Here is a 22694-nt window from a genome sequence, read left to right on the forward strand (position 1 = left end):
GGCGCACGCAAGTCTGGAGTTCGTTTGCAGTGGCTGGAGGCCCTGGCGCGCCCATTTTCTCTATATATCTCTTTCTCTGTCTGTCACTCTCAAATAAATAAAATAAACAAAAAATATATATATAAAAAGAAAACAAAAAAAATATATTTAACGGCTAGAGAGATGGCTCAGCAGTTAAGGTGTTTTCCTGCAAAGCCTAAATAACTGGGTTCCATTCCCCAGTACCCACTTAAAGCCAGATGCACAAAGAGGCACATACATCTGGAGTTCGTTTGCAGCAGCTGGAGGCCCTGGTGCATCCATTCTCTCTGTCTCTCTTCTCTCTCTCTGCTTGTAAATAAATACATAAAATATTTAAAAGCTATATCTGAAATTAGTTTATGAATAATTAAATTATTACTTATCTTTTAGTTTACAGAAAATCCTTGGCCTAGATTCCTTAGAAGAAGTTTTGGACGTCAAGCTCGTCAACTCCAAGTTCATCATCCACAACGTCTATAACGTCAGCAAGCAGGGGATCGTGGTCATGGATGACAAGTCAAGTAAGCGTTTCATTTCTTCCTGGCTGGGTCCCGCGACTCCGTCTGGCCCTTCCCTAAGCCCTGAGTTTCCACCCTCTCCACACAGTCCTCTCCGCTCCTGACGCCGCTTAGTGACCGTGTCTCAGAGAGATGCTCGTCCGGGCCCGAGGGCTCGGCAGTGCTGCGGCGGGAGTGGAGGTCACCATTAGCCCGTGGGCATCGAGTGCCCCATGTTATCCCTAGGACAGCCCTGGTACCCGAGGCCGTTTCAAGCCTGCGGACCTGACTAGGCTTTCCCCGGTGTTGGCATTGTGTTAGATTATCCAGGACGGTCAGTCTGTCTGTCAGTCCTGCCTCCCTCCTTTCTTCTGCCTAATGAGGTAACTCTTTTAAATGTTCACAGTCTTAATTTTTGTATGTCTTTTTCTCCAAGCCAGTTTATAAGTCGGAGGTGAAAGTAGACATTTAGGAGCCATGGAACCTGGATTTTTAGTTGGAAAAATATACTCACATAGGGGACACAACCCTCAGACTCATCTTATTTATTTAAGGATTTTTCCTCCCTTCCTTCCCTCTCTCCCTTCTTCCCTCCCTCCTTTTCTTCCATCCTTCCCCTCTCCTCCTTTCACCCTTTCTTCTCTCCTCTCTCCCCCTCCTTCCTTCCTTCCCACGTTCCCTCCCTCCATCCTTCCTTTCTTTCCTGAGGGAAGCTCTTACTGTGTAGACCACGCTGGCCTCAAACTCAAGACGCTCCTTCTGCAGCCTCTAGAGTGTCGGGGTTCCAGCCGTGTCACCCTGCCCGGCCCACGTTCACTGTCAGCAACCAGCACCGTATACCACCGAGCTCTCACCCAGCTCTCCAGTTGATTTTAAAACTTTCTTCTGGGCTGGAGAAATGGCTTAGCAGTTAAGGCACTTGCCTGTGAAGCCTAAAGGACCCCTGTTCAATTCCCCAGGACCCACGTAAGCCAGATGCACAAGGGGGTGCATGCGTCTGGCGTTCGTTTGCAGTGACTAGAGGCCCTGATGCTCCCATTCGCTCTCTCTCTTTCTGTGCCTCTTTCTCTCTCGGTCTGTCACTCACAAATAAATTAATAAAAATACCCCCCCAAAATTAAAACTTTCTTCTTTATAAGCAAGGGATGAGTTATTTGGTTTGATCTTTTTAAAAATTATTTATTATTATTTTTATTTTTAGAGAGATTGAGAGAGATAGATAGAGAGAGAGAGAGAGAGAGAGAGAGAGAGAATGGTTGCACCTGGGCCTTTAGCCTGCGGTGAGCGGACTCGAGGCGCGTGCACCCCCTGTGCGCGCGTGCAGTGATGCATGCTTCCATCTCTGTGTGTCTGGCTGTGTAGGAACGGGACATCTGCACATGAGTTCTTAGGCTTCGCAGGCAAGCGCCCTAACTGCTGGGCCATCTCTCCAGCCCTGATTTGATCCTTCAGTTTAAAAAATCCCTGATACTTAAAAAAAAATAACTTGATGCTGAGAATTGGCTGGAACTAAATGACCTCTCAATGTGAGAAAATGGTACAATATTTTGGGGGATTTTGTGTGTGCACGTGTGCATGCATGCGCGTGAATACCTCCCTATCTGGTGTTACAACCCTTTTGCTAACGAAAGCATTCCATGTTTGAAATGTCCCGATGCCCAAATTAGTGTTGTGCTTTGTATTACCCATCAAAGTGACACATCCCATATATGTATATATAATTACTTGTAGAGATGCATAAAATATCCTCTTTTTTAATTTTCATCTTTCCTACAGAAGAACTTCCTCACTGGGTACTGTCAGCTATGAAGTGTTTGGCAAATTGTAAGTACACTAATAATTAACAGCAACTACCTCCCTGAATTAGAGAATGTTTCTGCTCAGCGGTCCGAGTGTTCATATGAGATCTGTGAGACTGGCAATTATTAATTGTTTGGGGATTACTGTGCTTTTAATTGATGAGCTTGTGACTTAGTCAAAGAACTGTTAGAATCCTTTTCTAGGGCTGGAGAGATGGCTTAGCGGTTGAGGCACTTGCCTGTAAAGCCAAAGGATCCAAGTTCGATTCCCCAGGACTCATGTAAGCCAGATGCACAAGGTGGCACATGCGTCTGGAGTTGGTTTGCAGTGGCTGGAGTCCCTGGTGCACCCTTTCTCTCTGTCCCTCTTCTATCTCTCTTGGATTGCAAATAAATAAATAAAAATAAAAAAAAGAAAGAACCCATTAAAAAAATTTTTTTTGTATACTTTTATTTATTTATTTGAAAGTGATAGAGAGAGAGAAAGAGGCAGAGATATATATATAGAGAGAATGGGCACGCCAGGGCCTCCGGCCATTGCAAACCAACTCCAGACACGTGCGCCCCCTTGTGCATCTGGCTAGCATGGGTCCTGGGGAATGGAGCCTCAAACCAGGGTCCTTAGGCTTCACAGGCAAGCACTTAACCACTAAGCCATCTCTCCAGCCCAAGAACCCATTTTCCAAAGCACTTAGTTCTTCCATGTTGTCATGGATGTAATCACACTGCAGAGTCCACACTACTGTTAGCAGCTCATCCCAGCAGGGAAGGAAGTTAATGATCATGTGCATCACATACTAGCAGCTGCCTATTGATAGTCTGAAGGTTTTATTAATAAGATATGATTACTACATATCTGCTGTGTTTTACGTCATCCATTTGCTCAGGAGATTCTGTCTCCTGTTTGCCATCCGTGGGGCAGTATGTAAGCAGGAGGGAAATGTTTCAGAGAACGGATTCTTTATGTAGATGATTTGGAAGGAGCAGACCCCACGTGCAGAGAGACATGACGGTTTGTTTCAGATGTTTGCATGTAAGGTGACAGGGTCTGGACAAGGGTGGTTCCTGAGGGAAGTTTCATAGTCACATGAAGTCCTTTTTCCTTTTTTAAATTTTATGTGTGTACGTGTACTCTACTGTGCACATGTGGAGGCCCGAGGACAAAATTAGGGTGGCTGTCCCCGCCTCCTCCTGCCTTGCTTGAGAGAAGGTTCCTTGTCTCTGCCTCTGTGTGTGTGCCAGTCTAGCTGGTCTGGGTTTTTCCTGGCTCTGCTGCCCATGGCCCTGGACCCACTGGGACCACAGACACATGTGCCGCTTTGTGTCTGGCTTTATGTGGGTGCTGGGGACTTGAACCTGGGCCGAGCCATGAGCCATCGTCCCAGCCTCCTGGCACGCGTTTTGAAGTTGCAACATGTCTTTCATTGGCTGCCCGAAGCACTTGGAAGTAACATTACAGTATCGTTAGCACTGCCTTGCTGTCCCCCCTCTGGGAATTTTCAGGTGGTTTAAGCCAAAGAATGGATTCTAAAGGTGAAAGTGATTTAAATGAGACAAATTCTACTTATTTTGGTTGACTGGTAATGGTGCTATTTGGTCTTAGAGGTGGCTTTGAGTCTCACAGATACATTAGAAAACAGTTATTTAAAAAATTAACTTTTGGGAAGAACCAACATGCACAAAGTATAAACTCCTGAGCTGATAAACTCTGAGTTGTTAATTTAACTGGAGCTAGTGTTGTGGATTGCGGGGCGCTCAAGGCGGGCGGCCTCCGTGGTCTCCTGACAAGCGCCCACCTGCACACGCGTGGCAGCACTCCTCTGCTCGGAGCCCGAAGCCCTCTGGGTTCGTTTAGAATTTCACTGTCTTTGGTTAATGTCTTGGCAGCTCTGAGCTGTAGAGTGCCGTGATTTTAGCCTGGGAAGGCGCGTTCTATATTTTCTGCTCCAAACCCGTTGAAGTAAAACAACAATAACAACAAAAAAACCCTCTTTGGCCAGAGCTTGTGATGAGGAGATAGAAGGCAGTAATGGGAAGGTTCCTCTCCCATTTGAATCAGAATCCCTGCAGGACTGAAGATTTGGACATTGGTTAGTTGGGAATGGGAACAGCAGATCAGCACACCTCTATGCTGTAAAGTGCTGTAAAGTGAATCAAGGTGTATTTAAACACTAGTTGTGTTTTTTTTAGATTTTTAAAAATATTTTATTTTTCTTTATTTATTTGAGAGAGAGAGATAAGCAGAGAGAGAGAGACAGACACAGAGAGAGAATGGGTGCACCAGGGCCTCCAGCCACTGCAAATGAACTCCAGGCACATGCGCCCCCTTGTGCATCTGGCTTACGTGGGTCCTGGAGAATTGAACCTGGGTCCTTTGGCTTTGCAGGCAAGCATGCCTTAATCACTAAGCCATTTCTACAGCAGCTCTGGTTTAGATTTTAAACATTCACTGAGTACTTACTCCATCCTCACAGAAAATACATCCAAGCTTTGGTTTAATGTTCCCATCAGGGCTAAAGAGATACCTCAGTGGTTAAAGGTGCTTACTTGCAAAGCCTGCTAGCCAGGGTTCAACTCCCCGGTACCCGTAAACACTAGTTTTTTTAAATTTTCTTTGTTCATTTTTATTTATTTATTTGAGAGTGACAGACAAAGAGAGAAAGAGGCATGTATATAGAGAGATAATGGGCACACCAGGGCCTCCAGCCACTGCAAACGAACTCCAGATGCTTGCACCCCCTTGTACATCTGGCTAACGTGGGTCCTGGGTAGTCGAGTCTCGAACTGGGGTCCGTAGGCTTCACAGGCAAGCGCTTAACCGATAAGCCATCTCTACAGCCCTAAACACCAATTAAAAAAAAAATGTTATTCATTTATTTGACAGAGAAAGAGGGAGAGAGAGAATGGGCACGCCAGGGCTTCCAGCCACTGCAAATGAACTCCAGACACATGTGCCCCATTGTTCATCTGGCTAATATGGGTCCTGGGGAATTGAACCCTGGGTCCTTTGGCTTTCAGGCAAACGCCCCCACTGCTAAGCCATCCCTACACCCCAAACATTATTTTTTTTAAAAAAATATTTATTTGAGAGAGAGAGAGAGAGAAAGAAGCAGAGAGAAATGAGAGAGAGAGGGAGGAAGAAAATGGGCACAACAGGGCCTCAGGCCACTGCACACAAACTTCAGAAGCACATGCCCCCTTGTGCATCTGGCTTTACATGGGTACTGGAGAATCAAACCTGGGTCCTTAGGCTTTGCAGGCAAGCGCCTTAGCCACTAAGCCGTCTCTCCAGCCCAATGGCATTTAATTTTCAGTGATGTCTGGGACACAGTGAAGACCCACTTTTCCATTTTACACATAAAACCACAAAACCTCCAAAGAAAGATCAGGAAAACAGAATTATCCGTAGAAGAAAGATGAGGGGTCATATCTTATAATCTTGGCATGTGTGAGACGGTGTTCTGTCAGGTAGAGAAGGTTGGAGTAAGGAGCATGTCTCCCCCATATTGAGTACAATGCTTTAGAAGTGGTTAGCATCTCCTAAAGGTATTCATTTATGTATCAAAGAAGTAAGGGTGACCAACGGGCAAGGGCAGCCTGTTGGCTGGTTTCTGAAATTCTAAACTCTCCTCAATACTCCGAATTTACTCTGAGTTCATAAGTCCTGACCTGTTTTTTTTTATTCTGGAGAGACGGCTTCTCAGTTAAGGTGCGTGCCTGGCACATGCGTCTGGAGTTCATTTGCAATGGCCAGAGGCCTTGCACGCCCATTCTCTCTTCTGCCCCCCTCTCTCACTTTTTCTCTCACTTAAATAAAAACAGGGCTGGAGAGATGGCTTAGCGTTTAAGACACTTGCCTGCAAATCCGAAGGACCCATGTTCTACTCCCCAGGTCCTACGTCAGCCAGATGTACAAGGTGATGCAAGTGTGCAATGTCACACGTGCACAAGATGGCGCACACGTCTGGAGTTTGATTGCACTGGCTAGAGGCCCTGGCATGCCAAGTCTCTCTTGAAAAAAAATACAGAAAAAAGAAAAAAAATTTAAAACAATACAGCCGAAGCATTTATTGTCCAGAATCAGTCTGGAATAAGAGAAAATATTCCTAAAGTTCAAGATGACTAAGAAAGGAAATATTCGTGTCTCTTTTAGGTAAACCTTTTAAAAAACAAAACCATGTTTCTTTTTTTTTTTTTGGAGGTAGGGTCTTACTCTAGCCAAGGTTGACCTGGAATTCACTGTGTAGCCTCAGGGTAGCCTTGAACTCATGGTAATCCTCCTACCTCTACCTCCTGAGTGCTATGATTAAGGACATGTGCCACCACGCCTGGCTCATATTTCTGGTTTGGTTTGTTTTTTGAGGTAGGGTCTTGTTGAAGCTCAGGATGACCTGGAATTCACTATGGAGTCTCAGGATGGCCTTGAACTCACAGCGATCCTCCTACTTCTGCCTCCCAAGTGCTAGGATGGGTGTGTACCATCATACTTGGCTTTTTTTTTTTTTAATAAAAACTATATATTTTAAAATTTATTTATTTGATAGACAGATAGAGAGAATGGGCATGCCAGGGCCTTTCGCCTATGAAAATAAACTCCAATTACATGTGACACCTTGTGCATCTGGCTTATGTGGGTCCTGAGGAATTGAACCTGGGTCCTTTGGCTTCGCAGGCAAACATCTTAACCATTAACCCATCCCTTCAGCCCATAAAAAATATTTTTATTTATTTATTTGAGAGACGAGAGAGAGAAATAGGCAGGTAGAGAGAGACAGAGAACGGGCACACCAGGGCCTTTGGCCACTATAAATAACATCAGATGCAGCCGGGCGTGGTGGCGCACGCCTTTAATCCCAGCACTCAGGAGGCAGAGGTAGGAGGATCGCCATGAGTTCAAGGCCACCCTGAGACTCCAGAGTGAACTCCAGGTCAGCCTGGGCTAGAGTGAAACCCTACCTTGAAAAAAAAAAAAAAAAATAAAAAAAATAAATAAATAAATAACATCAGATGCATGCGCCCCCTTGTGCATCTAGCTTACTTGGGTCCTGGGGAATCGAACTTGGGTCCTTTGGCTTTTCAGGCTAGCACCTTAACTTCTAAGCCATCCCTCCAGCCCCCAAAACCGTATTTCTAGTACGGATGATGAGATGTTCTCAAGGGGTGTACTGGCTGAGAACGAACCACATGCTTATCCTGGTTAGGACTCAGGAGAGGCAGTGTGTCTTGCTTGCTAAGGCATATCAAACCCGTTCATGGTGACTGCAGTTTCTGTGAGGCTTATGTGGAACCACAACAGGGATATTTCATCACTTTAGCCAGCAATTTTAAGTCATTTTATAAAAAGAGGACAGGGCTGGACTGGGGGCTTATAGGTTAAAGCACTTGGCCAGCAAAACCTAAGAACCCATGTTCAACTCTTCCAGATCCCACGTAAGCCAGACGCACAGAGGTGAGGCAAGCGCAGGGTTGCACATGCCCACCAGGTGGTGCAAGCTTCTGGAGTTTGAGCTCAGTGGCTGAGGCCCCGGAGTGCCAATTTTCTCTCTCTATGTCTCCCTCTAAAATAAAAAAGAAAAATGAAAAAAAAGGACAGACTCTAAAGACTAAGTGTTTTTTTTTTTTTTAATTTTTGGTGGGTGGGGGGATGCTAGGAAAAGCCATTTAATGACTTGCAAGTGACTGAAGAATGTGACAGCCTGGCCTGATTTTCTGTCCTTTTCAGCTTGATCCTCTTTTTAGACCCTGGGAGGAACTGCCTTGAATCCGTTTTAGCTCCTTTCATTATGCCGGGCATAGCCATCTATCTGGGTGCTGTTTAGTCTCCGGCAGGTCCAGAGCTGGTCAACATGAATACACTCCTTTCCTCCTGTGGTTTACCGGAAATAGAGACGGCTGGCTAAGCTGTTCCTCAGGGGACCATGCGTCACTTTCCTTAAGGCTCCCACCACCCCAGTTTGCCTGTACACCTGTGCTCAGCACGCAGCTCACGGGGGACATTGGCTGCCAACTCTGTGGAGAGCGTTTCTCGTTTCCCTTCGGTCCCAGATACAAGTGGATCTTTCTCGGCCCGGTGTCACCAGTGGGTGTGCTTAAGAGCAGGCAGTTTGAGGGTTGCTCAAGGTTGCTTCAACACTGCTTGATGAGTTCTCTCTTCGTGGTTTAGCCAGCAAGCAACTGGGAAGTTTATCATCAGAATGAATTGACAAGAGACAATGTAAAATCCTGTTCAGGTCATGCTTAAAAACAGTGCTTAAATTTTCATTTGTTTGAGCTGGTTTATTTAGTGGCGGTTAATGGCTGCTGGCAGAGGAAGACACTCTTACGATTATTATTGTTATTTTTTTTTTTTCAAGGTAGGGTCTCGCTCTAGCCCAGGCTGACCTGGAATTCACTATGTAGTCTCAGGGTGGCCCCAAACTCACGGCGATCCTCCTACCTCTGCCTCCCGGGTGCTGGGATTCAAGGCGTGCGCACCACGCCCGGCCTTTCTTTATCTTTGAGTGGCGTAGTCAGTGGTGAGTTGCCCATGCTCGCTCTGCAGTAAGTAATCCTTGTCTGTGCTCATGCAAGCAACCCTAATCACACTGATTGGGTCTCTCTCTCCCCCACCCACATCGATGTAAAGGCAGAGCTCGTTATGCCAAGGGAGCTTCGCAGGAGCAGGAGGGGTAAGAGAAGGTGATGGGCCGTGAGTATGGTCCAAACACATAACACACTTGTGTAAAATTGCCAACAGAAGTCAGAAGCAGAGACTGAACATTTCATTGAACTCTGTTGAAGTCAGCTCCGTGTTGCTGGGAGGACGGGATTTATCTCAAGCATACAGGTGCAGGGGAAGCTCTGTCGGAGGTGGAAGAAGCTGCCGCCCTTTCACGGGTCCAGGCAGAGGCACACACCACCGCAGGGCACCTCAAGCAGCAAGCACGAGCGGCTTTCTACACACGCCTTTGGGCCGGAACCAGATCATCCCCCCCAGTGATGCGGCTCCTCTAGCAGGAATGTGCCTGCTAGCGGGCTAAAGTTACAAGCTCAACTTTTGTTGTTGTTGTTTGTTTTTGAGGCAGTATTTTACTCTAGCTCAGGCTGAACTGGAATTCACTACATAGTCTCTGGGTGGCCTCGAAACTCACGGCGATCCTCCTACCCCTGCCTCCCAAGTGCTGGGATTAAAGGCGTGCACCACCACGCCTGGCTGCAAGCTCAACTTTATAAAATCACCTGAGTCTGTGGGGCCATGCACTGTCATATTTAAAAGTACCCCAAACTCTTGACTGTAGGATTTTATAACAGCAATGATGAGATAGTGAAAAATGTGAACTTTGCCTTATAACTTGTGAGCTATTATTTGGTCAGCTTTATCAAGACAAGGAAAATATTGAGTATTTCAAAGGAAATGATTGTTTACGTTTAATGAAGATGTTCCTTTCAGAAGGATATAAAAGGAAAACTGAATTTTAAGATGGAAGTATACCAGTGCTTTTTCTCTTAGTTTTATAATATATTTCAATTAAAGTATATTTGTCCAAGGAAAATATATGTCAAGTTTCTACATAAACTTTTCTGTGTATTTTGAATACCTGTTTATCTAGCCTATCTGCATATACCACACATATGGTTGAATTTTAGTGCTTAAAAAGTAGTGTCCCTACTGCTAACAATTTTTTTTTTTTTAAACAGGGCCCAACTGTTCTGACTGGAAGCAGCCTATGTACTTGGGATTTGAAAAGGATGTATTTAAGACAATAGCGGATTACTACGGTCACTTAAAAGAGCCCCTGCTCACATTTCATCTTTTCGACGCCTTTGTCAGTGTATTAGGTAAGCTGGAATAGACCTGGGCTACTGGTGATGCAGCATTTCTTTATTCCCTACCTCAAGAGTCCTTTCAGCCAAAGCTGAGAGCATTCTTGATTACTTACTCCATGAAGAAGGAAAAGAACATGGCTAAGTACTGACATGAAACCCAGAAAGAATAAAATGTTGCGTGTCATTTTTATAGAAAGGATATAACTTTATTGGTAGAGAAAAAATGTTAATTTGACCTTTGCTTTGCATGAATGAATCGATTACTGTGGTTATCACTTCATGAACTGTCAATTACAGGAGGCATATTGTCAACTAAGAATTATTTTCTGGTTGGAGAGATAGATGGCTTAGCAGTTATGGCATTTGCTTGTGAGGTCTAAGAACTCATGTTCAAATCTCCAGGCCCCATGTAAGCCAGACACAGTGACACCAGTGCGCAATGCCACACATGCACACAAGGGGGCGCATGTGTCTGGAGTTTGCAGCAGCTGAAGGCGCTGGCGTGTCCATTCTCTCTCTGTCTCCTACTCTTAGTCTCAAATAAAACAACAACAAAAGAATTGTTTCTTGTAATAGCAGAAACAGGGTTTTATAGGACTGCTGGCTATTTGAGACAAAAAAAAAAAAAGTAAACATAGTAACTTTATTGTTCCCTGTGACGGTTAATCTTTCCTCAACTCGGTTGGATTGAGAACTACCCAGAGCCTCGTGCGCTGGATGGTTTATTTGTGAATGTCACTCCCTACAAGGCTAAGCTGAGGGGCGGAGACCCATCCTGAGCCCCTGAATGTGGGCTCGGTGCCTTTGCTGGATAGACCACAGGGGAAGGGGGAGGGCCGGCTGAGCAGCATTCACCTCTCGCGTTTCTTGACTGCGTGCACCCAAGGTGGCCCGCCGCCCGGCTCCTCCGCCTGACGGAGTGTGTCCAGTCAAGCCATGAGCCAAAGCCAATCCTGCCTGCCCCGGCTGCTTCTCCCGGGAGCTTTAACAAGAAGCAGATGCCAGGGCTGGGGAGATGGCTTAGCGGTCAAGGCGCTTGCCTGCGAAGCCGAAGGACCCAGGTTTGATTCTCCAGGACCCATGTAAGCCAGATGTACAAGGTGGCATATGCGTCTGGAGTTCACTTGCAGTGTCTGGAGGCCCTTTGAAGGACCTATTCTCTCTCTATCTCTACCTCTTTCTCACTCTCAAATAATCAAAGTAAAACAAAATCTGAAAACAAAAGGGTGTGTGGGGGGGTGCTGGAGAGATGGCTTAGCGGTTAAGGCATTTGCTTGCAAAGCCAAAGGACTTCAGATTGATTCCCCAGGACCCACATAAACCAGATGTACAAGGTGGCACGTGCATCTGGAGTTTGTTTGCAGTGGCTAGAGGTCCTGGATCACCCATTCTCTCTCTCTGTCTCTAGTAAATAAACAAAAATACATTAAAGAAACAGATTCCAATTTGATCACTTTTTAAAAATGCCATTAATCAGTTCTTCACAATTATACTTAAAACTAGCTATATTGCAAATTGATATCAGAGTCAGTTACCCTCTGCAGTGTAAGAGAGGGAAAGAATGGATAGGTTGGGGGTTTTTACTACCTTTAGATACCTGTAAGAGTATTGAATGTGAGATTAGCACCAGTCCTTCTCAAGTGAATATATTTGAGACATTGCATTGAAAACCACATTTTAAAAAATTGTTTAATTTTATTTAAGAGCAATTTTATTTAATTTTAATTTAATTTTATTTTATTTTATTTAAGAAGCAGAAAAAAAGAGAGAGTGTGTGAGAGAATGGGTGCACCAGGGCCTCTAGCCACTGTAAATGAACTCCCGAACTCCAGATGTGCGCGCCCCCTTTTGCCTCTGGCTTACGTGGGCCCTAGGGAGATGGAGCCTCGAACCGGGGCTCGTAGGCTTCACAGGCAAATGCTTAACCACTAAGCTATCTCCAGTCCCAAAACCACATTTTTATATCCTTACATAGTGAAGGAAGAAAGCCTAGACTGTGGAAAATTATCATTTGTTTATATGATTAAGACATTGTCTAATGAAGAGGCTGTGGGAAAAAAAATCAACTGTAGTTGAATTCCAGTAGGTTGACTCATCCTTTAAACTTTTGACATTGATTGAAACAGGATGCTTCAGATACAGCCTCTTAAGTAAGTAATCAGTCTACTTTGTATAGAGGCTAAAAATTGTGCCGTGTTTTCAATAGGAGTGATTTTCAGGTTAGTTAATGTTCTTCTCTCGTGGCTTATTCCTTTATATGGTTGACCTTGATTCCAGAGCTGTGACCCTGAGAGTAGTTAGTCATGGATGGGCTTCTAAAAGTTCTTTTAAACATTTTTTTTTTTGTTGTTGTTGTTTTTAAGGAGCTGGGTGTGGTGGCACAAGCCTGTAATCCTGGCACTTGGAAGTTGAAGCAGGAAGGTCATGAGTTAGAGGCGAGCTTGGGCTACAAAATGGGATCTTATATCAAAAGAAAAGAAAAGAAAAACAGCAGTCAAAATGTGGCCAGGGGACTTGCCACTGACATTTTTTTTTTTTTTTTTTAGATATGTGAGATTTATTCTTTACTAACAATTGAAACAATATTTAATTAATTATTTTTTGGTGATCTGACCCATCTGACTTTCCGTAGTTGTTGATCCTCATTTCACAAGCCAAGTGTGTTTGTCTCTTTGGGGTTGTGAATGTGGTAGATGAGCGTGTGTGACTCACACTCTGCCCCCCACCCCAGTGCGTTCAGTCATTTGACATGCTGAGGGTAAAAGGAAGCCAATAGAAACATGGGAGTGGCAGGTTCTGGAAACTGAGCCGCCACACTGTTGGTCTGTGTTAAAGTTGCTTACATAGATATAACATAAATTCATTTATCTTGACCTGTGTGTTGTTGACCAAGAAAACTTGTCAAATTAAAAACAAACAAACAAACAGGGTGGAGAGATGGCTTAGGCCTTATATGCCTGCAAAGTTAAAGGACCCAGGATCGATTTCCCAGTCCCCATGTAAAGCCAGGTGCACAAAGTGGCACATGCATCTGGAGATCGTTTGCAGTGGCTGGAGGGCCTGGTACACCCATTCTCTCTCTCCGTCTCTCTCTGTGCCTCTTTCCCAAATAAATAAATAAAAATCTAAAATACATTTAACATGCTATGTGTGCACGCCTTTAATCCCAGCACTTGGAAGACAGAGGTGGGAGGATCTCTATGAGTTCAAGGCTGCCCTGGGCTACATAGTGAATTCCAGGTTAGCCTGGGCTGGAGTGAAATCCTACCTCAAAAAACCAACAAAACAAAATGAACAAACAAATAAAAACAATCAGAGGTTCACATAGAAATCCATACTTAAGGCTTTTTTTTTTTTTTTTTTCCGAGGTAGGATCTCACTCTAGTCCAGGCTGACCTATGTGGTCTCAGGGTGGCCTTGAACTCACAGCGATCCTCCTACCTCCGCCTCCCTAGTGCTTGCCTCACTGTTGCAGTGGCTATGTGGGATCTGGAGGATTCAAACAGGAGCTCATAGGCTTCACAGGCAAGTGCCGTAAGCGCTAAGCCATCTCTCCAGCCCCGCCCCTTTTTCTCATGTGGGTCCTGGGGAATCCAGCTCGGGTAGTCTCAGGCTCCTTCGGGTCCTTGTGCTTGCGTGGGAAACACTCTTCCCCCTTGAGCCACCTCTCCAGCCCCTCACGTGCATTTTGTTCTCTGTTTTGTGAGTGACAGTGGATCTGATTTCAACTGACCAGGAACAGTCAAACATGTGACATGTTTCACATGGTTTAAATAATACGAACTATATGAAAACATAGACATGGGGCTGGAGGGATGGCTTAGAAGTTAAGACACTTGCCTGCAAAGCCAAAGGACCCAGGTTTGACTCCCCAGGACCCATGTAAGCCAGATGCACAGGGGGTGCACACATCTGGAATTCATTTGCAGTGGCTGGAGGCCCTGGTGTGCCCATTCTTTCCCTCCACCAGCCTATTTCTGTATCTCTCTCTCTCTCAAATAAATAACTAAAAATAAAACATTAAAAAAAAAACAAGCAGAGTCACATAGGCTACAGGTTTTGAAAGGCGGAGCTTTTGTTCTGAACCAGGTCTGCTGCAGAAGGAGGACGTGGCAATTGAAGCCTTTCAGCTCTGCTGCCTGCTCCTGCCCCCGGAAAACAGGAGGAAGTTACAGCTGCTGATGAGGATGATGGCGCGGATCTGCCTGAACAAAGAGATGCCACCGCTCTGCGATGGCTTCGGCACCCGCACACTGGTAGGTTGGTGGCTAACGTCTACCGTGATGGTCATTTGGGGACCGAAACTCATTCTAATCAAGTTTACAAATGCTGGCAAGTCCGAAGCACATGCAGGGGAGGCTTGCCGGAAGAGTCACGGCCACGTGTCCACGCAGACTCTTGTTACCCGTTTGGCCCGAGGATCTTGAACAAAATGGAAAGCAGAGAGAGTAGGGAACAGACTGTCAGCACAGAGGTCTCTACTGCAGCCCGTCTAAGCATTTCATAAGCCAGCGCCTACCATCAGCACCAGGGGAATGGAGGTGGACAGGCAGGGTGAGTGGTCCGTCAAGAAAACCACATTCTGGGGCTAAGGAGGTGGCTCGGCTCACAACATGCTGGCCGCATAAGCACAAAGGCCGGAATTGGCACATCAAACACCTGTGCAAAAGCTGGGCACAGCTGTGGGCACTGGAACACGGCACTGGGGAGGTGGGGAAGGTGGACTCCTCCAGCTGGCTGAAGTACTGAGCTCCAGGCCCCGTGAGAGGCCCTGTCTCAAACCCAAGGTGGAGAACTCTTAAGACACTCAACACTGACTTTGGCCTCCACATGAACGCAGGCATGCACACACACACACGCAAATGAACACATGCATGTACGCACACCGTGCACTCAAATAAAAGGGAACCATATTCTCTTCGATTCCCGCACTGAAAGCATTGCACTTTGTTGTTATTCACTGTAGTCACTATGCAAATGCCGGCTTCTGTCTCATTGGAACTTTGTACCCTTTAACCAGCATCTCCCCTTCCTGCTTCTATCAGCGTGCGCTTTCAAGCACAGAGCAAGACTTGTTTTTTTTTTTAATGCATTGGAAGTCCTCTCCTGTTGTTATAAATAAGGCTCACTTCCTGGAGGGTCCCTCGCCCAGTGTTAGAGATGCACCATGTCCGATCAAGGAGCACGCAGTGTCTGAAGGGTGGCTCTTGGCCCTTTTCTGAGTTGGGGGGCAGGATGGGTAGGGAGGCTAATGGGTCTTCCTGGAAAGGTGAAGAAAACTTTTACATCTCCTCCCCAAAAGAGTATATCATATAAATATTTGTATATGATCTCAAGGCATTCACAGATAATCCTAGAGTTTATGATTTCCAAGCACAAATCTCTGCTTCTGTGTCTTTGTACATAAATGTGGTGAGGATAAAGGAGTGCTTTCAGCATGTTGGAAAAATCAAGTCATATTCAACAACGCATCGTGACTTTCAATTATAGCTTTTGTTTGTTTGTTTTTGAGGTAGGGTCTCACTGTAGCCCAGGCTGACCTGGAATTCACTATGGAGTCTCAGGGTGTCCTCGAACTCATGGCTATCCGCCTATCTCTGCCTCCCAAATGCTGGGATTAAATTATAGCTTTTGAGGTAAGATTATTAGCAATAAAGTTAGGAGAAAAAGAAGTTAATCGAGAGGATAGTGTTAAGGATAGAGTAGTTAATATGAATTTTGTGGAAATTATTATTTTTTTAAATTTTATTTATTTATTTGTTTATTTTTGTTTTTTTGAGGTAGGGTCTCACTGTGGCCCAGGCTGACCTGGAATTCACTATGTTATCTCAGGGTGGCCTCAAACTCATGGAGATCCCCTCCTACCTCTGCCTCCCAAATGCTGGGATTAAAGGCGTGCGCCACCACGCCCGGCTTTCTGTGGAAATTATTTTATGTTAGCTACATGTTTGTAGTTCTGTTTAACATAAAGAGCCTTATCACTTACAGCATATCTTCTAAAACCCCACGGCTCTGTTCAAAAGTATTCACCAAAAGTACATCTAAAATCTTAGAGGGGAATAGGTAACTGGCAAAAGATATAATGTCTGAGGCACTTAGATTGTTAGCAGATTAAAAAACAAAACATCAGTAATGAAATCAGAGACAGTATTTGGCCAGGGGCTCGGGATTAATGTGCAAGATCTTCAGAACCCGCCTGAGCCGCACGCGGTAATGCGTGTCTGTAGTCTCGGTGTGCCTGAGGCCCGGGGTTAGTTAGCCCTCCGAGCGCCCCTGCAAGCAGCCAGCGACGAAGAGACCCTGCCCTCAGCTCGCGGCGCGCGGTGGTCCTCTGGCCTCCACGCACACAGCGTGTGCCATGCGAGTCTCGGCCACAGCACTTGTCAGAATGTCCGAGCGCGTGCTTGCATTTCTCCACCAAGTCTCCTCAAGTGGAGAAATCCCGTTTTCTTCTTCCCCATCCGAGTGGCCAGAGGTCGGAGAGGCTGTGTACCGTGTGCCCCGGGCCACGACTTGCCAACCGCCCGCTCTTGCCCCGGGCACTCAGTTCAGTGCCGAGGTGACAGAGAGTGTGTCTCTACCCTGCCCTTTTCCTAGATGGTGCAGACGTTTTCCCGCTGCATCCTGTGCTCTCAGGACGAAGTAGACCTCGATGAGTTACTTGCCGCCCGGTTGGTGACGTTTCTGATGGACAACCACCAGGAGATCCTGAAGGTCCCTTTGGCCCTGCAGACCTCCATAGAGGAGCGCGTGGCCCATCTCCGGCGAGTCCAGGTAAAGGAGGGGACGCCACCAGCTCCGTCACTTTACCAGAGGAAAGACAGGCTCCTTGGGACAGGTGATTGTAAGGGTTATGTGAATCGATAAGGACAAAGTGTGTACTACAGGACTTGGCGCAGACTGAGCACTGTGTGGATTTACTATCATGAGAACATTTGGGTTGGAGAGATGGCTTAGCCATTAAGGCGTCTGCCTGCAAAGCCTGAGGACCCCGATTTGATTCCCCAGTACCCACATAAGCCAGATGCACACAGTGGTGCCTGCATCTGGCGTTCATTTGCAGTGGCTGGAAGCCCTTGTGTACCCATCCTCTCTCAAGTAAATAAATAAAATATTTAAACTATTTGTACTAAGTGTGGTGGTGCAGGCCTTTAATCCCAGTACTCTGGAGGCAGAGGTTGGAGGATTGCCATGAGTTCAAGGCCACCCCAAGACTACTTAGGGAATTCCAGGTCAGTCTGGGCTACAGTGAGACCCTACCTCGAAAAAACCAAAAAAACAATGGAATGCATACTTGATTTTGAGTGGTTCTCAAAGTAATATACTGGAGACATTTGGGAAATACAGTTTATACATACAAACCCTACCAATTGCGCAAAAATCTCTGTTGTCAGTATTTTAAAGTACTTTTTAATATTTTTTTCTCTCTTCCTCCCTCCCTCCTTTCTCATTTTCTCTCTTTCTTTCTTGTAACTTTGTTTTTCTTAATAATAGTACAATTTTAAAGATCCCATATCTTTTTAAATACATATGTTTTTCTCTTTTTTTCTTTTTCGAGGTAGAGTCTCACTCTGGCTCAGACTGATCTGGAATTCACTATGTATTCTCAGGGTGGCCTCGAACTCTTGGCGATCCTCCTACCTCTGCCTCCTGAGTGCTGGGATTAAAGGTGTGCGCTACCACGACCGGCTAGCCCAGCATTTTTTTTTTTTTTTTTTTTAAGAAATGTTTTCCTTTTTCTTCACACCTTTATTTATTTATTTATTTATTTTCTTTCTTTCTTTCTTTATTTTTATTTGAGAGAGACAGACAGATAGAGGGAGAGAGAGAGAATGGGCGCGCCAGGCCTTCCAGCCTCTGCAAACGAACTCCAGACGCGTGCGCCCCCTTGTGCATCTGGCTACTGTGGGTCCTGGGGAACCGAGCCTCGAACCACGGTCCTTAGGCTTCACAGGCAGGTGCTTAACCGCTAAGCCGTCTCTGGAACCGAGCCTCGAACCAGGGTCCTTAGGCTTCACAGGCAAGCGCTTAACCGCTAAGCCATCTCTCCAGCCCCCTAGCCCAGCATTTTGAGGAGGAAACATCTTAAGTCAAAGTAGTGAATGTAAAACTGAGAATCTTATCTCCTGTAGAATAATAGGGTGCTGTATATTTCAGGTTTCTGTACTCTGAAAGGAATTATTTTTTTAAAATATTGTATTTTTCTTTCTTTCTTTATTTTCCATTGAGAGAGAGAGAGAGAGAATGGGTGCACCAGGGCCTCCAGCCACTGCAAATGAACTCCAGACGCATGCGCCCTCATGTGCATCTGGCTAACGTGGGTCCTGGGGAATTGAGCCTGGGTCCTTTGGCTTTGCAGGCAAACGCCTTAACCGCTAAGCCATCCCTCCAGCCCTGAAAGGAATTATTTATTTTTTCTCCACTTATGTCCCCTCCCTTTTGCCAGTTGTCCTTTCCCTTGCTTCTGTCCAGTATCGAGCATCTTTCCCTGGTCCTCCCTAGCCTGCGGGGTGCTCGGGGCAGCCTGCCCGGTGTCCCGTGTCACTCTGGTCTAGGTGTAAGCCTCTGTCCGTGCCCAAGGTGGGGGGAAGAGGAAGGGTCACACTCTTCACGCGTGGGAGGGCAGGTGTAACTCACACTGTAGCTGTAAAATAACTTGCTTGGCATTGTTGTAGACATTATGTTTCAGATCATATTAATAATAAAAGGGGCATATAGTGCTTTTGTTGGTTGGTTTATCAAAACAGATCTTGAATTCAAAACAGTAAAAATCTCATTATAAAATTTTGCGGGCTGGAGGGATGGTTTAGCGGTTAAGGTGCTTGCCTGTGAAGTTTAAGGACCCAAGTTTGTTTCCCCGGTACCCCATGTAAGCCAGATGCCACATGCGTTTGGAGTTCATTTGCAGTGGCTGGAGGACCTAGTGTGCCTTCTCTCTCTCTCTGAATCTGCTCCTCTCTCTCAAATAAATAAATAAATAAAATACTTTTTTTTTTAAAAAAAGAAAAAGGGTTTTTTCTTAATTGGTGTTTTTTTTTTCTTTTTTTCTATCGAGGTAGGGTCTCACTCTAGCTCAGGCTGACCTGGAATTCACTCTGCATTCTCAGGGTGGCCTTGAACTCATGGCGATCCTCCTATCTCTGCCTCCCAAGTGCTGGTATTAAAGGCATGCGCCACCATGCCCGGCCCTGGTGTTATTTTTTAAATACTGCAAAATTTATTTCCAAAGAGAGAGGATGAGAATGGGCCCAGCAGGACCTGCAGCTGCTGCAGACGAGCTCCAGATGCACAGGCCGCTTTGCGCACCTGGTTTCATGGATACTGGGGAACTGAACCCAGGCTGTCCGGCTTTTTAAGCAAGTGCTTTTAACTACTAAGCCATCCCTCCAGCCCCAAATGGTATTCTTCCAAAATTATGGAAACCCTTTTACTTTTCAATATACTTCTCCTTAATCAAATTGAACAGTAACCCAGTTCCTACCGGGAGACAGGCCGTATTCAGTTTGACTGAATTGTGTCCCTTTGCGTCAGATCAAATACCCAGGAGCTGACATGGACATCACGTTGTCTGCCCCTTCATTCTGCCGCCAAATCAGTCCCGAGGAATTCGAATACCAGAGGGCGTTTGGGTCGCAGGAGCCCCTGGCAGCCTTGCTGGAGGAGGTCATTACAGATGCCAGACTCTCCAACAAAGAGAAGAGGAAGAAACTTAAGCAGGTAACGAGGCTGTGCTTCCGGGGCCGTTTCTCCTCCTCGCTCGGGCGTTGTTTTCTGTGTGGTCCAAGAGGATTCATGAAAACCTCATCAGAGGATTGAAAGCACGCTCTTCACTTCCTGTACTCCAGGCGTGTGCTTGATTTGCACACCTGTGATCACTTGGCCACACCTCTGTTTACACACTTACAGAGCTGTTCTCTGATATTTTCCCTATGTTATTGCTTGTGGAGTGTTTCTTTTCTTTTTTATACTTATTTATTTCACAGAAAGAGGGGGAGAGAAGGAGAGAGAATGGGTATACCAGGGCCTCCAGCCACTGTAAATGAACTCCAGACATGTGCACCCCCTTGTGTAGCTGGCTAACGTGGGTCCTGGGGAATTGAACTTGGGTCCTTTGGCTTTGCAGAAAAGTGCCTTAACCACTAAGCCATCCCTCCAGCCCTGGGCTGAGTTTCTTTAGCTGTATAGAACATAAGTTATTTTCGTGTCAGATTTACTTGTGAATATTTTTCAACTGAGTTCTAGTTACAGTTGGCAGTGGGAAATTTTAGGGAATGTGACTAAAGGGAGAATTTACTTAAACATTTGAATAAAGAAAAGATGAGTTAAAATCTCTAGACACTGGAATAAAGTAATTTAACAAAAATAAATTAAAAACATATATGGAATCAGAAATTATTTTTTAATATCTCTAAATTTTTATTTATTTGAAAGATAGAAAAAGAGGCAGATACACAGAGAGAGTGAGAAAGAGAGAGAGAGAGAGAGAGAGAGAGAGAGAAACAGAGAGAATGGGCATGCCAGGGCCTCTAGGCACTGCAAACAAACTCCAGATGTACCAGCCTGACTTTACTTAGGTCCTGGGGAATCAAACCGGGTTCCTTTGGCTTTCCCAGCAAGTGCCTTAACTGCTAAGCCATCCTTTAGTACTAATTTCCTTGCTTCTTTTCGTCCTCCATGACTCTGAGCAGATCTCCTGTTTAGTTTCAGAAATCATATCCTGGAGTCTACCAAGAGCGATTTCCTACACCCGAAAGTGAGGCACTTCTGTTTCCTGAAAAGCCGAAACCCAAGCCCCAGCTGCTCTTGTGGGCCCTGAGGAGGCCCTTCCAACCCTTCCAGAGGACTCGGAGCTTTCGCATGTGATGCTCCCCCTGACCCCCCACCCGGGGCTCAGAGACCTCTGGCGGGGATGGCTTTGAGTACATGTGTGGAGGAAGGAGAGAGAAATGCAGGGTTTTAGGAAAAGTCAGATTCACTGACTTTTAAATGTTGAGCCATTGTCAGTATTTTTTTTTTTTTTTTATAAAACTCAATGCTGTTTTCTAAGTTGTGAAAAATTACAGGTTAAATAGATAGTGGTAATGTCACCGAGTTTGGAATTGTTACAAAATAATGGTAAGGTTTTTTTTTTTTTTTAAATCTGTGTACGTGTTGTTTTCTGTGGTGTTTGTAAAATAATTGTGTGTACTACCCTAGCTACTGATGGCTTGCTAAGGCCATCTTAAGAGCAGTGTGTGAATAAGGACGACCCTGGCCCTGTGACTGTGATGTCATTGACACTTGTCAATCTGGTTTCTCCTGTGTACCTTCCAGTGTTTGGTGTTGTGCAGAGCTTCTTCCCGCACAGGTCTGTCGCGTGCTGCTCACCCACAGGTGGAATCCATTCTCATCCGCCTGCAGCGGGGTCATTTGAATCTTAAAGACAGATGATCAAGCTGGATAAGTTCTTTGGGACCTCTAAGACCTGTAATCCTCGGTTACATCTGTGGGTTTTTTTTTTTTTTTTTTTGAAAACATAAATGATTTGGGTAAAATGAGACCGTTTTCTTTATGGATATATATTTTCTCTGTCCTTTTGAAAGCAAATGGTATGTAAATAAATACTGATTTTTTATAGATATGCCATGACTGCCTTTTCTTTTTAAAATATTTTCTTAGATTTTTAAAAGTATTTATTTAGATTTAGAAATATTATTTATTTAGTTGCACAGCCTCCTCAAATGCCTTTGCCAGAATTCTCACATCAGTCTTCTGTTCCCACAGAAAGTAAGAGACATGTGGGCATTTATATTGGCTTGCACAGAAGAAAATTTTTTTAACTACAAAATAGTGGAGCACATGGATTATACACCTAGACAGCTGCTTCTCTGAGTCATCACCAGGAAGCTAGCTGCAGGCTGGAAAGATGGCTCAGCCATTAAAGTTCTTGCCTGTGAAGCCTAAGGACCCATGTTCAACTCTCCAGGTCCCATGTAAACCAGACGTACGAGGTGACGCAAGCGCACAAAGTGGCGCACGTGTCTGGAATTCAGTTGCAGCAGCTGGAGGCGCTGGCACACCAATTCTCTCTCTCTCTTTCTCTCTCATAAAAAAATAAAAAAGGTCAATCTGTTGGAATTGCCTCAAAAGAAAAAGCCAGTTGCAACACACGCTAATTGGCATACAATCCTCTCTGGACTGTTTCTTTCCTTCCTTCCTTTCTTCCTTCTTTCTTTTTGTTTTATGTTCACTTTTATTTATTTATTTGAGAGCAGCAGAGAGAGAAAGAGGCAGACAGAGAAAGAGAGAGAATGGGCGCGCCAGGGTCTCCGGCCACTGCAAACGAACTCCAGACACATGTGCCCCCTTGTGTAGCTGGCTATCGTGGGTCCTGGGGAATCGAACCTGGGTCCTTAGGCTTCACAGGCAAGCGCCCAACCTCTAAGCCATCTCTCCAGCCTTCTTTCTTTCTTTTTATGAGAGGGAGAAAAGTGTCATGGCAAGGCCATAGTCGAACTCCAGACACGTGCACCAGTGACCTTGTGTGCTTCAGTCACCTTGTGCACCTGGCTTTGTGTGGGATCTGGAGAGT

General features: G+C 45.3%; 1 protein-coding gene across 2 annotated transcripts in view; it reads left to right on the top strand.

Annotated features, from left to right (window-relative positions):
- The window catches only part of Depdc1b (DEP domain containing 1B), a 76231-nt gene extending 54605 nt beyond the window's left edge, over positions 1 to 21626 (top strand). For both annotated transcript variants that reach the window (XM_045138991.1, XM_045138992.1), the window contains exons 5-11: positions 412 to 542; positions 2295 to 2342; positions 9995 to 10135; positions 14213 to 14379; positions 16721 to 16897; positions 19655 to 19840; positions 20825 to 21626. In XM_045138991.1, the coding sequence (XP_044994926.1) occupies positions 412 to 542; positions 2295 to 2342; positions 9995 to 10135; positions 14213 to 14379; positions 16721 to 16897; positions 19655 to 19840; positions 20825 to 20986 (1012 nt within the window). In that variant the 3' untranslated portion in view covers positions 20987 to 21626. The remainder of the gene's footprint in view (positions 1 to 411; positions 543 to 2294; positions 2343 to 9994; positions 10136 to 14212; positions 14380 to 16720; positions 16898 to 19654; positions 19841 to 20824) is intronic.
- The last annotated feature ends 1068 nt before the right edge of the window (positions 21627 to 22694 follow it).

This window comes from Jaculus jaculus, chromosome 20, assembly GCF_020740685.1.
Source record: "Jaculus jaculus isolate mJacJac1 chromosome 20, mJacJac1.mat.Y.cur, whole genome shotgun sequence".
NCBI classification, from domain to species: domain Eukaryota; kingdom Metazoa; phylum Chordata; class Mammalia; order Rodentia; family Dipodidae; genus Jaculus; species Jaculus jaculus.